Here is a 13,827-nt window from a genome sequence, read left to right on the forward strand (position 1 = left end):
TACTGGGGTTTTTTGTTTTCCCTTTCCATCTCATTTCCTCTTCTTATTCCCTTTGTCCTAACACTACTGCTCTTCGTGTGATGAGGTTGGCCAGACTCAGGTTTCTTGCTGCTGAGACCCTTAGGGAATGGGGAGGTCTGAAACAGCACAGTTGTTTTTCAGCAGTTCTTTCATATCTGTGCAGGTCACTTCCCTAGAGCATGCTTTCTCCTACTCTACTTGATAAAGATAAGATGACTCCCTCTTATACCCATGGGGGTGACTTGATGTCATGTCGGTTTCAGCGTAGCATGAAATCACACGAGCCCCTGGTGGGTTTCAGAGACTTGGTTGGCATTAGTGTATGTGGGTGGGTGATGTTGTCAAAAATGTCACTGAGGCATAACTGCCTCTGCTGATCCAATATGGTCTCTCCTTGGCGTGTGGACAAGTGGCTCTAAGCGTCCTTGTATAAACAATTTTCCTTCCAGCTCATGATAGCTCTCAGCGTGAAGTGTGCCTCATGACTAATTTATTCCACCCACAAGATTGAAAAGCCAGTGTGGGTTCTCGGCTTACTTGGGCATTGGTCAAGCCTTGATACTCATTAGAAAAATAATAATAAGTATATCTCAACAGCAAACTGAGCTTTACAGAACTTATGCTTAAATCAAACCAGTATCTCTAGTTTTTATTTGTCTACACACTACAGAGAAGTGTGGGTGTATAGTGCATATAGACATATGCATCTCAATGTGCACCACTATGTGCATGAGCTGATGGGAAGCTATTTCATAGTCCTTAGTTTGACATGTTGGCATTCTCGGAGCAGTCAAACACACAGATTCCGTTATCCCTCCTTAGCTCCAGAATTCAAGTTGCCTTCCTACATTGGGGTTTAGGTTGTTTTGCTTGCTCTTAATTTTCCTTCTCTCACGTCTTGATTTTTTTTTTTTTTTCCCCCCCCTGCTTTCCGTTGTTTTCATAAAGAAGTTGGATGCCTTGTGTTACGTGCCTAACCCTGGACTGTATTCAACTCAAATAAGATAATAAAAAAATAGTCTAGCAAATATGAGCTTAATTGCAGCGATATCAAATATTATCCAAAGAAAGCAGAGTGCTAACTCCCAACGCAGTAGAAAGAGAAATGCATTGAGTATGAAACCAAATTATTTTATTATAGTGAGCAGTGTAAATGTTTGAAATATTCTGTGATATTGTTTTTAAGTATTTTTAGTACTCTACTGCTAACATATTTTTCCCGTGGACAATTGTGAGTTCAGTGCTTTATAGCTTAAGAAGTAAAAATTCTGCTAAGTGAAAGGTGTGTTAAAGTTCTGGGATATTATTAATATATTCATATTCATGATATATGAAGCTTTACCACGGTGTCAAAAATGTAGTATAACTTGGTAGTAATGAAACACTATCAAATGTTCTTGTGTAGATTACAGGGTCAGTCAGGCAGTGATTGCCCCTATATTTTTGTAGAGCATCTAGCACAACAAAGACCAGGCTCCTTGGGAAGTATTGTGATCATTTTTTTTCTTAAATAACATTTACTGCTATTTGCAGAATACCCTTAATGTTCACTCCAAATTGAACAGGATAGCAAAGTCATAGCAGCTAGAGGAGCTGGGCTCCTCCGCCCTCCAAATGAAAGCTGATACTGCAATTGTGACTTCTTTCACCATGACTATTAAGGCTAATGGGAATAAGGCGAAACCCAGCATGAATGGTATGTGTGCCTAGAAGGGCAACTGCGAAATGTTCAGCTCCTTGTTTTAGTTTGGCACACTGAAATTTGTGCTGAACAAAAATTAGTTTCTTATCTTGACTCTTAATTGCATTGTATGCCAGGTGCCATAGCACTTGCTTCTATTGTTTCTAACAAATTACTAACTGAGGGTCTAAGTCTGACAGTGGAGAGCACCAGCACCTCACTTCTGAGTAGTCAAATTTGAATGAAAAATACTTTGAGAATCCTTCTTTCAGAAGAAAAGATGTAAAAAGCCATGAGTGTGTGTGAAGAGAAAACTTCACAGGGCCTCATTGTCTATGCTTCCTTGTTACTGTTCTTGAGCAAGATACTGAAAGTGAGTACATTCAGGATACCTGCATGCAGGATTCCAGGCAAAGCCAGAAAGCCACTGAAAAGGCTCTCGGGGTAGAATTCATCTCAATTAATTTTATATACTTAGATGTTTAAGTTTGTCACCTTGGACAGTGAAGTGGATTTGAGACTTCAAGGGAATCATATACATCTGTTCTGTTTAAAATACTTATCTTGAGATTAATTGGCCCATACGGCTGCCCGTTTCTTCTTATTGACTAAGACGACGCGAGGGAGATACCTAAACTGGGGCAGACAAATGCCATCCCTGATGACATGGATGGGGCTCAGTTCAAGTTTTACTCCAGGTAAGAAATCTGGTAATGGTATAATCAAATTGTACCCAACTATCTCTGAATCTCTCCGAAATGCAGCTTCTTTTCCAGTGTGCATTAATTTGTAAGCAAAGGATACAAATAACTTTTTTTCCTTATATTTTAATAAAGGCTCATAAAGTTTCAATATCATAAAAATTAAAGCACTTTTTTTCCTGTTTTATTTGCATACAAAGTTATTTTGGTCACTGCACTGGAAAGATCTCAGAACAGATGGAAGTTGGAGCCACAAGCCAACTGATTTGTTGTGTGAATCACTTCTCTGTCCTTGCTCCAGGTTCCAGTGCAGTGGTCCGATATGATCACGCTGAAAGCCAGGATGACCAATTATGGCCTACCTAGGTACCAGTGGCTGACCCATGCTTGGAATTTCTTCCAGCGGGAGGTAAGACGACAGTTAATTCATCAGCTGAAGTAATACGTGCTTGGTAAATGTTATCTGCTAAAGGAAAAGGTTTGTTTTTTAGTGAATGGATAAATAAATGCAAGTTCATTTAATGTGAAACCCTGTGCAGTGATGATATCATTTAACATCACTTGATATCCAACTCTTGAGCTTTTGTAGGCCCTAAAGATGCTAAAACACCAAAAAAAAGGATATTACTAAATTCAGTTAAATTGCTACACTGTCTTCTCCTTTGCCAGTAGGGTTAGGACACCAACACCTTTTAGGATTATTACAACATATAAGAATATGATGTATATAAAATTAAAAATCTGCAGGTAAAATAAAGTGAACATTTCTATATGCTGCTTTAATATTAAACTGTGCTCTCCTTCCTGTAGGCTGTTAGTTTCCTTTCACGGACATACGTGTTTAGCTGGAAATGAGTGGGAAGGAAAGTTTCCAAAAAGATGCCAACATTGTCTCTTTGGCTGAGGTTTGAGAAAGTGATCAGGGTTTTTATTTCCTTTGACGGGGGGTGGGGAGCGGGAAACAAACCAAAAAGCTTCCTTGTGTATTCACAGCTTTGCCCTCTAGCCTACTAAAATTCAGAACTGTTTTTAAAGAATGAAGTATTATGTTACAAAAACATGAAATTGCCCAAGGTAAAACCCATTAACTCCAAATATAACTCATGTGCAGGAAGAGAACTCTTTAAATGCCTGTCATTGTGCTGCCCTTGTTGAAATGTTGAAATCTATCATTGTTGCACAGATTTCCTGTTTATTTAAACATTTCCTGGCAGCACTTGGTTAGTCTGTATTTATACTAAAACCTGAAAGAAAGAGTGAGGACCCCATGAGGTTACCCCCCCCCCCCCCCAAGTCCCCTGCACTGGCTATGCAAGTGCTCTGTGAAACTGAGTAATTCCTCATACACAGGCAGAGTGTTTGTGTCTGTTCTGTATCTGAGATAATATAATCAAGTGATCTTGATTTCCTTGAATAGAGCTGTTACTGTATTTTGGTTTAAATGTATAGGTTGATTAAATTAAAACCTGCCTCTTACCCTCCTGGTTGTCGTGTCGTCATAATGGCTGGGTTTAATATGAATATTAGTAATAAAACTTCAACTATGCCCTAACTCTTCCAGGGGAGAAAAAGTTCCTTTTAGAAGGTAGATTTCCTATATTCCATCTCTGACCAGAGGAATGATTTGGGGAGAGTTTGAAGTGAACTGAGAAGGCTCTTTTACAGCTCCTTCCTGTTGGTGGGCTCTCATTTTTATTCTGTCTAGTCATAACTCAGATGGTGGATGTGTGAGCCTGGTATGTGCTTTATGCCTGAATGAGCATTATGCTTGGGGCCCTTCTTCAGTCAGCATTACAGTTTCTTTCCTGAAGAAAAAATTTGTAACTACAATTTTGTTCCCAAAGATTCAGCCTGATCAGCTTTGTGCTCGCTCTTCTGTATCTTTTAACATCTGAGAGAGATGGGAAATGTTTTTTTCCCCCAGTGCCCTTGCTGGTCTAATATCAGAGTTGTGACTATGCTAAGGAAGATGGGAAGGGTCAATTGAAGTCAGGAAGGAAGAACTAAGTGGGGGGAAGAAAAGATTTGAGAGTAAGAAAAGGATGTTTAATGAGGTGGTCTTTGCAATTACAATGAGGAGCCAAAGCTTGAGCTTCCGTACATAGAAAGTCCCGTGTTGGGAGGATTTTGACTGATAAAAACAGAGACATTAAAGCTGTGGTGAAAAAGGAAGAAGTGAGATTTGGAAGAGGACGGCTGAAGTCAAGGCATGGTGTGTGCCAACGTGGTGTCTGGGCACTGATTGTGACCGAGTAGCGGTGTAGTATACAGGACTCTGGCTCTGAAGTGTGTAAGGGGGCAAAAGTTCCCAAGCCCGTGGGTCAAAGGAACCAGGCGATGACTTACAAGCACTCAGGCTGGTACTGGAGAACATCCAGACAGAAAAAAGCACCATCTTATTCCTGCAGCAAGGCTTTTTTTCAGACATATCAAGTCCCCATCCAGTGCCAAAGAAAATCTAATGTAGCTGCTTCAGCCCTTTTTTATGTGAAAGCAGCTAGGAATGTGGTAGGCTGGTCGTTTGGCTTTAAATCTCTCGGTGTGCTTTGCAGAAGAGAAGACAGGTTGTTAGTCCTGGTGGTTTTTATAGCCAATTATGGCTCATCTGCTTTGCAGCCAGACTTCCTGCTTTTATGGTTGATTCTATTGCAGTGTTTATTTTAGTGTGATACCCCTTCGTTCCATTTTCCTTTTTCCTTTCAGTGTTTGTGATTTCTATACATTTTTGCTCACTTTTAAAATCTTCTCTTCTTTTTTCTGTATTCAGATGACTCTATGCTTTTTCTCATCTAGTTTTCAATAGATGTGTCCACAGTTGTAGCCTTGCAGGAATAGTCCTCGCTAGTAAGACCTTAATCATAATTTCCTACTACTTCCTTCAGCCACAGGTATACGTACTCATTAGTCACCCTTTTGACATGAAATTATCATGTGTTAGTTCCTTGTAGTAAGGATAGCAGAATTACAGGGTAGGACAATTTCTGTGAAGCATCCTTTGAGGGAGCAGTTGGGATTTAAATGACAGAGCAGTATCATTGGCTGTTTCTGAGGTGTTCACTGGTCACTACGTTAGACTTTTCACCTTGCTTTTGTGTCAAAGTACAGCAAAAGAAGATATGTGGAAGCTCTTGTAGATGTTTTTAGTCCTACATAAATATTTTGAAAGTTGTTAATAGGAATTTATTTAGCTTTTTTGATGACCTACTTTTTCATAAAAGTAGCATCATTATTGCTGATCTTGGCTAATCCTTCCTTTGCAGTTTAAATGTTGTGGGGTGGTGTACTTCACAGACTGGCTGGAAATGACAGAGATGGACTGGCCGCCTGACTCCTGTTGTGTCAGAGAGTTCCCAGGATGCTCTAAGCAGGCACATCATGAGGATCTCAGTGACCTTTATCAGGAGGTAAGAAGAAAAATGTGGATATTTTGGAAGGCTTTGTAAAGTCCTCCTGATCCAGTCATTTTCCAAACTCAACACTTGCAGTGTGGCAGAAAGGTTTGTAGAGTAATCATGTTTATGGAAAGTGTTTATTGTGTTTGTTTATGTTTATTTTTTTATTAATGCTGAAGTGGGGGGAGGAAGGAAGAAGGGAAGGAACCCACCCAGCCACCCTTACCTGGAAGTGAGATAAGTTAGTAGCAATGCAGTTAACACCTGAGATGTGCTTAAACATTGAGGTATTTGCTTTATATTGGTTAGGTTGGAGATTAATTTTTTTATTTTTTGATTGGAGCAAATTTTGTTTTGGTGTAATGTCCTGTCTCCAGCTTGCCAAACTAAGAGAAATTCTATTTACCCTATGGTAATGAGGACTCTAGTGGTCTGTACAGTGAAGGATGCTTTTGAGAAGTCCTTTAGAAGATGAGAGCTCTCTCGCTAACAGGGCTCATGCAAGGAGGCAGGTAATTCAGTTGCTCTGCTGTGAGCCTGTATAGAAACTTTGTGTGAAAATGCTCTTTTTCTCTAACTCTTCTGCATTACAGTATGATTATTATTTTAAAAGAATTAACCCCCCCCCCAACCTTAAAAGTAGGAGGGGCTTATTTGAACTCAAAGTAGGTAAGGGAGGTGATCATGGTAGCAAGTCATTACTGTTCTTAGGGTGAAAATTACAAAAACAAGTAACTATGTTCTCTACTAAAACTCTTTTAACTGTTCTCACAAAAATGTTGTCAAAAGTTACCTTTATCTGGAGACTGCTTTGCTACTTACTATTTTTTTATGCTAACAGACCTCTGAAGACCTCTAATTGTACACTCAGTAATATGAGAATGACCAACAGTCCAGGTAGTCCAATAGCGACAAAAAGCATGTCTCAGTCAAGTAGTTAGAGGACCTGAGAAGAGGTGCATTCTTCATTTGCTTGCTTTAAGAGTAATATAGGGTACATAGGAAGGAGGGTGGGTCTGAGAAGCGTGCTTTCGGCTGCTGCAGCACGAACATTTCTCCAGTGGACAGTGTAACTCTGCATTATGGAAGAGCACCCAAAGAACTGTTTTATCTTGTCCCAGTCTCTTACTGCTGTTCAAGACTCCTACAAGTATCTATTATGTGGCTCTTGTTCCAGAGTTATGGAGAGATACCTCTGAAGCGGGGGAGATGCAGTATATAAACAAGCCAAGGTGAATATTAGCTATTGCCAGGAAACAATCAAGTTTTGGGGAAATGGCATCACTGACATGGAGTGATTTGCTAGATTTATATGGCATTGACGCTATGAGCAGAAATTATGTTATCTATTCTGGGCTTTCAGACATCCATCCTAGGCCTTGTGTACTTCCACGAGGAAGAGAGAAGATAGAGCTGCCAAAAGGCAGGTGCCTCAGAAGGATGGTCTGTGCTAGGGAACCTTAAAGACAGCAGCAGAGGCTGTTTTCTTTCCACCAGCTACTTGTAGAGCCTCTCCTGCCTTATGGCAAGGCTTGCAGCACTGGTTACACTTAAGAAATGTCAGTCTCTGAATGGGAAAGCCACTTGGGCTTCTTCTGGAGCCTGCCAGTCTCTCTCACATTCTTGAAGGAGAAAGAACTGTGACTCACTCTGCAATAATGCTTGCTTTTTGTAATACTGTGCCAGTATTGATACTGTACAGACCAACTCTGCCGTAGAGAGCCCTCAAGGAGTGCAAATGTATAGAAGCTGCAGAATGTTCATTTGCCCCGAGCATCCTTCCTGTTTATGTGAAAAAGCAAGAGTACGTAAACAGTGTCACTCAATGAAAAACTAATTTTTGAGCTCAGGAAGCTGAAAAATTTCTGAAAAGGACTACTAGTCACTGGAGTGTCTTGACGAAACTGCAAGGTTTTCTCATGTCATCTCTTCTGCTAACATTTCATTCCCACAACCGTATTCCAGGAAAGTGGTTCTCTGCGCACTTCGTATGTTCAGGTTCTTTTGGTTCTACTTGGAGGAAATTAATAGCCAAAGATGATGATGGTGTAGAACATAAGGGCTGTATTAAGACCAACTTGGTAAAAAGAAAGGCTGCCTGGCTTTTTTCCTGGAAGAAACCTAAAGGGCACATTTATGGTTCTTCCCCTACCATACCCCAGAGCATTTTGGATGGATTCAGCTCTTAGCAAAAATTAATTTTTCGTTCTCTACTGCAGAATCCATTCCAAAAAGGGACAGGCTGTGTTCTGTTTTACCAGCCACAAAAATACTCTGTTGCTCTTTGAGATACGTAAAATATTCGGTTGGCAAAACATTTTTTTTCCATGGTGCTTGCCTGTGGGTTGTCTCACAGGCTCGTACAGTATACTTGCTAATATGTTTATCAATATTGTGCAAAACCAACTTACACTTGCAAGGCTAATCTGTCTGAGTTCTGCTTTGGAGAGTTGAAGGAGAAAAGCTTTTTTAGAAAGTGATTCAAAACAAACTCGCATAGTCTGGTGGTTTGAGAGGGAGCCTGATGAGATTAGCCTCACTAGGCTAAAATTGGCTTGCGTAAATGCCTCTCAAGTCCATTCTGGTACTTCAGAAAAATTCTTTGTAGTACTTCAGAAAACTGAAGTTTGGTTTGGGTAGGATTAATAAAATTGTTTTGTTGTAGCTGTGCTGTAATTTTCTGCTGGGATCTCAGAGCTTTCTGTAGTCGAAGTTGGAATCCTTCACAATACAATTTTGGTAGAAATAAAGGTGGCTTGCTTACAGTTCTGCTTGAAAGTATTTTTGGCAGGAATCATGTTTCCCCTGCTGGATTTTGAAAGCTGTTTTTCAAATGTGTTAGTCGTCTTGGACTGCTTTTATTCTGACGAGCTTCACCTTTGGTGCAGTTCATGGAACAGACTAACCTTAGAAAGAACGTGGTTGTGAGGGAAGTGTGTCAGATGACGATGTGGCCTCGGAGGTTTGTTGTGGTCTGAGGACAAGGGGAGGGAGCTCTGCCCATCTTGTGATCGGGAACTGTAGCCTAAATAAAATGATCGGTAGGAGTTGATATCTTCAGAAAAATTAAAATCTCATGTTCAATATTTTTTTCTTCTGTTTTCTAGCATAATTTTGAGTATACTCAAAATTTGAGTATCTGTTGAATATACTGATGGTTTATCTTTTCTACTCTGAGAAGTGCCTTATTTAAGATCTGGTCCTTATTCTATGATGTTGCAGTAAAACAGAAATATATGCTTTGTTTCCATTTTAAGACTGAAAATATAAAATGGCCTTTGTAGTAAATATGGATCAGGCCTTTAATCCATAGCTCTGTAGGAGTTTCAAGCTAATTCTTCTGAATGATAGCTGCGAAGTTTTATACTATTTCTGAGTTGTCAACAAGAGCTCCCTGTTTAGTGACAAACTTTTACTTTTGCCGAGGAAAGTATATTTATGTACTCTTTAATTGCACACTACCAACTATGAATCTGTTGCATAAGCAGAAATAAAATGCATGAATGTGAGGATAACAGGGGTGGCTGGATATTTCTCAATTTTGAAACTGATTTTGAACGTGTATTAGAGCAGAACTGTAAGAACATCATTAAATGGAGGGAGGCAGTCTATCTAGATTGGGCATAATTTGTCTCAGTTATGTGTCTGTACTGCAGGAGATGTAGGCATTAATGTTATTGCTTTCTGTTAATGGATGTTTCCTCTAGGCAGCGAATGAACTGAATTTGAATACTGCTGTGGTTGAGCATTTTTAAATTGTGACCAGCATGTACCTTCATCCCTTAAAGTTATCAAAAGTATTAAAATGCAGCCAGTTTCTCTGTAATTAAAAACAAATTTGGAAAATAGTATAATTACAACACTGTCTTCTAGTTGAAGAAAAAGAGACACCAACGTGACAATTTTTGTTCCTAATCAAGTTCAATTACATTGCTTTTGCTACAGTGGTTTTTTTTCTTTTCAAATTTCAAAGAATCCACGTTTACTCCTCGTTCTGTGTCTAAACTGTGTTAATGTTTAGAAAATGACACAGTGAAATGATGAATGGAGCAAAGATGTTGAGATCCTTTAACTTACTCTGGTACGATTATCATATAGTACATTAATTTTATTTAGATCCTAGACAAAAATCTGTTGACTGCAGTGTAAATTTTGTGTGTGAGGCAGGAATCGGGCCTTTCATCTAATACATTCAGGACTGTAGCATTTTAAATTGTTGGCTTTGGGGAATTTCAGTGTGATTGAAAAGTGTTATTTATCATGTCCTATCTTCAGATTCTGTCACTTCGATCAATTGCTTTTTTTTCATAGAAAAGCTGTAAGAAATATGTAGTGAGGATATAAATGCAAAAATGACATTTTGAAGACGGTGCCCATTTTGATGGGTTCCTGATGTTGTCTTCTGGGACCACTGCCTGTTAGTATTCGTGGTGTTATCCCATTCAGTTTGTTACTATGAATTTGCCCTTGGTGGCTGTATTCCTTTGATTTTTGTACTGTGAAGCCCTGCAAAGTTTAGAATAGAGAATAAGCATTGGCCAGAGTAGCTAGGGGCCCTCTCTTCAAGGTTTTATCCTTTCTATGACTGGGCATCACCTTTCCTGAGCAACGAGCTTGTGTTTGCACTGGATCCTTGCTGCCTTACGAGGGCTTGGGAGCTTTCCTGAAGCCTTGCACAGTAATTAGTTGGCCACGTAAGCAAACTGTGGAGCATGCACTAATGGTTTGGAAAAAGCTAAATTTCCATTTCTGGGAAACATCAACTTGTGGCGTTTTAACAAAGTTTTCATCAGACTTTTTCTGGGTAGGTAATAATTATTATTATCCTGTAAATAATTGCAGAGGTGGTGTACATGACCATCTGTCTAATACAGAGTATGGATGGTCAGCTTTTTGGAGGAGGGTCTAGCTGCCTGCCTGGGTTCGTGCAGAGCCTGATGCAGGGTGGGTTGTTACAGCTACTCTCACAGCAGTTTGGGACATTACCGTGCTTTAAGTAGCAGCAGCCCGGTACAAGATAGGAGGCAAAACTGGCTCTTGGTATAATACCATCATAATAATTGTCAGGGAAGTTTCTACATTCAGATCAGAAATTAAACCACTTAAATTTAAAATACAGTCTATGGATGGGGTTGGTAGGCGCAGTGTAACTAGCATAAGTGGATATGCTTTTTGCAATGAGGAGATTCTTCTAGTTCAAGAATAAAAAGCAAGAGTAATGCCACATGTATGTGGTATTATTACCACTAAGTACTAAAGAAAGTCTGTTTGTACCTACTGCGTTCTGGAAATTTGTCAGAAGTCCTCTGTTACAGGTTATTCTGTTCAATGCTCCTTACTCAAGCGGTATCTGGAATGTAATGATTTTTCTACTCCCTAGGGATTTTCTGCAGAACTACTAAACTGACATACAGGTCCAGATAAAACACTGAAAGAGAAAAGGTGGGGAAAAAACGCTGACGAGGTTATGCAGGTCTGTAGATCTTTCCTAGAATAGTGTTTTAACTTTAGATCGTGGTATTATTTGTAGAAAATATCTAAAGAGTTTAAAATAATTGACAACCTTGAAGATCTGCAATTTAAGGAGAGAGACAAGATGATTAAGAGGATTTAATGGCTTTTAAACCTTTGCAAAACCAGTTGAGCTTCTTTAAAAATAAGTGATAGTTGATAGGAACTCAGATCAACTTTGAGTGATTTCTGAATTGAAGAGTAGCACAGATCTCTTGGAGCTTGTTACATGCAGTGAACTCTCAGAGTATGAGAAAACTTAAAGATGGCATTATGGAAGTGATTAAAAAGTAGGCAAAATAATTTTCAAAGTATTGTTTGAAGGAGGTGAGAGAGAAATTTTGGGGAGCCAGAAAAGCCAGCGCTAGGTAGGATGAGCTAAAGCTTGGGAACTGCAAGCCAATTAATATTGACTAACTTTTTAAAATCTATTTTTGTTTCATAGGGATGCGGTAAAAAAATGTACACTTTTTTGAGGGGGACGAAGCAATTGCAAGTGCTGAGATTTCTAGGAATCTCTATTGGAGTAACGCAGATCCTGGCTATGATCCTCACTATTACTTTGCTGTGGGCTCTGTACTATGACAGAAGGGATCCTGGGGCGGATCAGATCATGGCCCTGAAGAGTGATACCTCGCAGCAGCTGTCATGTCATTCCGTGGAGCTACTGAAACCAAGCCTGACAAGGATCTTTGAACATACATCCATGGCAAACAGCTTTAATACACACTTTGAAATGGAAGAGCTGTAGGTGATGCAATGAATCTGAGAAGTCACAAAGAGTTTTAATAGGTTTTTGTTGTTATTTTTATTCTGTTCCATCAAGTATGCCAAATATACCAGTCTTCGTATGCTTCAGAAAACAGTTAATGAATGGAAGTGAAGGAGGCCAGCATAGAAAGAAGGATAAGCCTGTCAGCCATGAAACCGAGTTGATTTTGTTTGTTTGTTTTTTAAAAGGCACTCATTCACTGGGCACAGTAGTATTTAACTTATTGTCACAAGCTGTGTGATGTGTAAAATACTGATTCATTCACAGGTAGACAGACAGAACCTCTAAGGAAGCATCACGGGAAAGGAAGAGAAATATTCGTCTTCTGAAGAAATGAGTGTGCTTTGGACAAACAAAATGTGACTTCAGTTGAAATTGACTTCTACATTTTTAATAAGCCATTTGGAAAATGTCTTAATCAGGGATCTATGTATATATAATTGTGTGGTTTTTGTGTGTGCATGGAAAGCAGAACTACAATTCAAGTCAATACTTGGATTTAAAAATTTGCAAGAGTTCTAAAAAGGGCAAGATTTTCTTTTTTCTAACAAAACCTTTATCCTAGCTGTTGTTGTTAAAGATGTTCTAAAACTTCTATTTTTATCTAACATAACTGTTTAATTTTTAATTTTAAATATAATAAACAGGGATTGAAAACAAAACTACAACTCTGGACAGTAGACTTTAATTTTCTGAGTAATTCTGGAGAATTCTTTTTTGAAACAGTTTGTTCTATGGACTATTTCTTAGTGAAAAGAAAGAAAACCTTAAAAATTATTTCCAAAGTGGGAATCAATACGGGAGTAGCACATTTTTATGGATAAATCTTTTCTCCTGTCTGTGACTCCCCTGAAGGTAGAAAGAAAAGACTACAAGGAAAATGCTTACAGTTCTGGATGCTATTGCAATAATTGTAAAAGTACATAAGGAGAGATTATACTTTGATGGTTTCTTCATTAAGAGCTCTCTAGTGGCTTAAAATGCCAACTAGAAACAGCGTTAAAGTGTATTTATTGAGGTGGGGGAAGTGCATTTTACTGTATTTTTATGAACAATGTTTATATCATAGGATTATTTTTACAATTGGCCACGCTCCTGAAATATATATTTGTTCCACTGAGTACAGTAGTTTGTGGCAAATGGGTTTTTACATAATATTACATTTTAAAAATTCTTTCATTTGTTTTGCAATATGTAAAAGAAAAAAAAAAGCGAGGTGTGATTTGGTAGACAATAAAATTACTTTTGTCTTAAATTCCATAATGGCTTTCTTATTTTGAAGTCCTGGAGTGTGAATGCTTTGGGTGGGACTTGGGAGGGTCCTCCTGCTTGTGTGAGTTAATTTGACATGTCTTTACCTATTCCACTTACTCTGTTGTAGAGAAACTGCATTATAAATTTCATTTTCTTTTTTTATTGCTTCTGAGAGCGCTTCTTAAGGGCTCATGAAATTAAACTCTTCAGGTGTGTGGGCTGTTTGTTTTTCAGCAGTCTACATGTGGGTGTAATTATTTCACAGGTAGTATTGCAAGCAAGATTACCTTTCTGCTTTTGTACCTCTCCTACAGATACTTACTTTGGGAGGTAAGAAAAAGGCTAAAGGATAGACCCTCCCGAAGTTTTGCTTGGAGTGTCTTTGTCAGGAATACTTTCTCATGCACCATTCGGGAAGCCTTGTTGCCCAGCGTTACTGCAGACTTCCACCCTTGCCGCCACTCAGCCTGGGCAGCGTTGCTGCAGCTAAGGGCG

General features: G+C 39.0%; 1 protein-coding gene across 7 annotated transcripts in view; it reads left to right on the top strand.

The window, feature by feature from the left end:
• TSPAN12 (tetraspanin 12) overlaps positions 1 to 13,338 on the top strand; it is a 45,388-nt gene extending 32,050 nt beyond the window's left edge. For all 7 annotated transcript variants that reach the window (XM_030014948.2, XM_030014947.1, XM_030014949.1 and 4 more), the window contains 3 exons: positions 2,705 to 2,812; positions 5,664 to 5,807; positions 11,752 to 13,338. In XM_030014948.2, the coding sequence (XP_029870808.1) occupies positions 2,705 to 2,812; positions 5,664 to 5,807; positions 11,752 to 12,057 (558 nt within the window). In that variant the 3' untranslated portion in view covers positions 12,058 to 13,338. The remainder of the gene's footprint in view (positions 1 to 2,704; positions 2,813 to 5,663; positions 5,808 to 11,751) is intronic.
• The last annotated feature ends 489 nt before the right edge of the window (positions 13,339 to 13,827 follow it).

The sequence above is a fragment of the Aquila chrysaetos genome, chromosome 5 (genome assembly GCF_900496995.4).
Source record: "Aquila chrysaetos chrysaetos chromosome 5, bAquChr1.4, whole genome shotgun sequence".
NCBI classification, from domain to species: Eukaryota; Metazoa; Chordata; class Aves; order Accipitriformes; family Accipitridae; genus Aquila; species Aquila chrysaetos.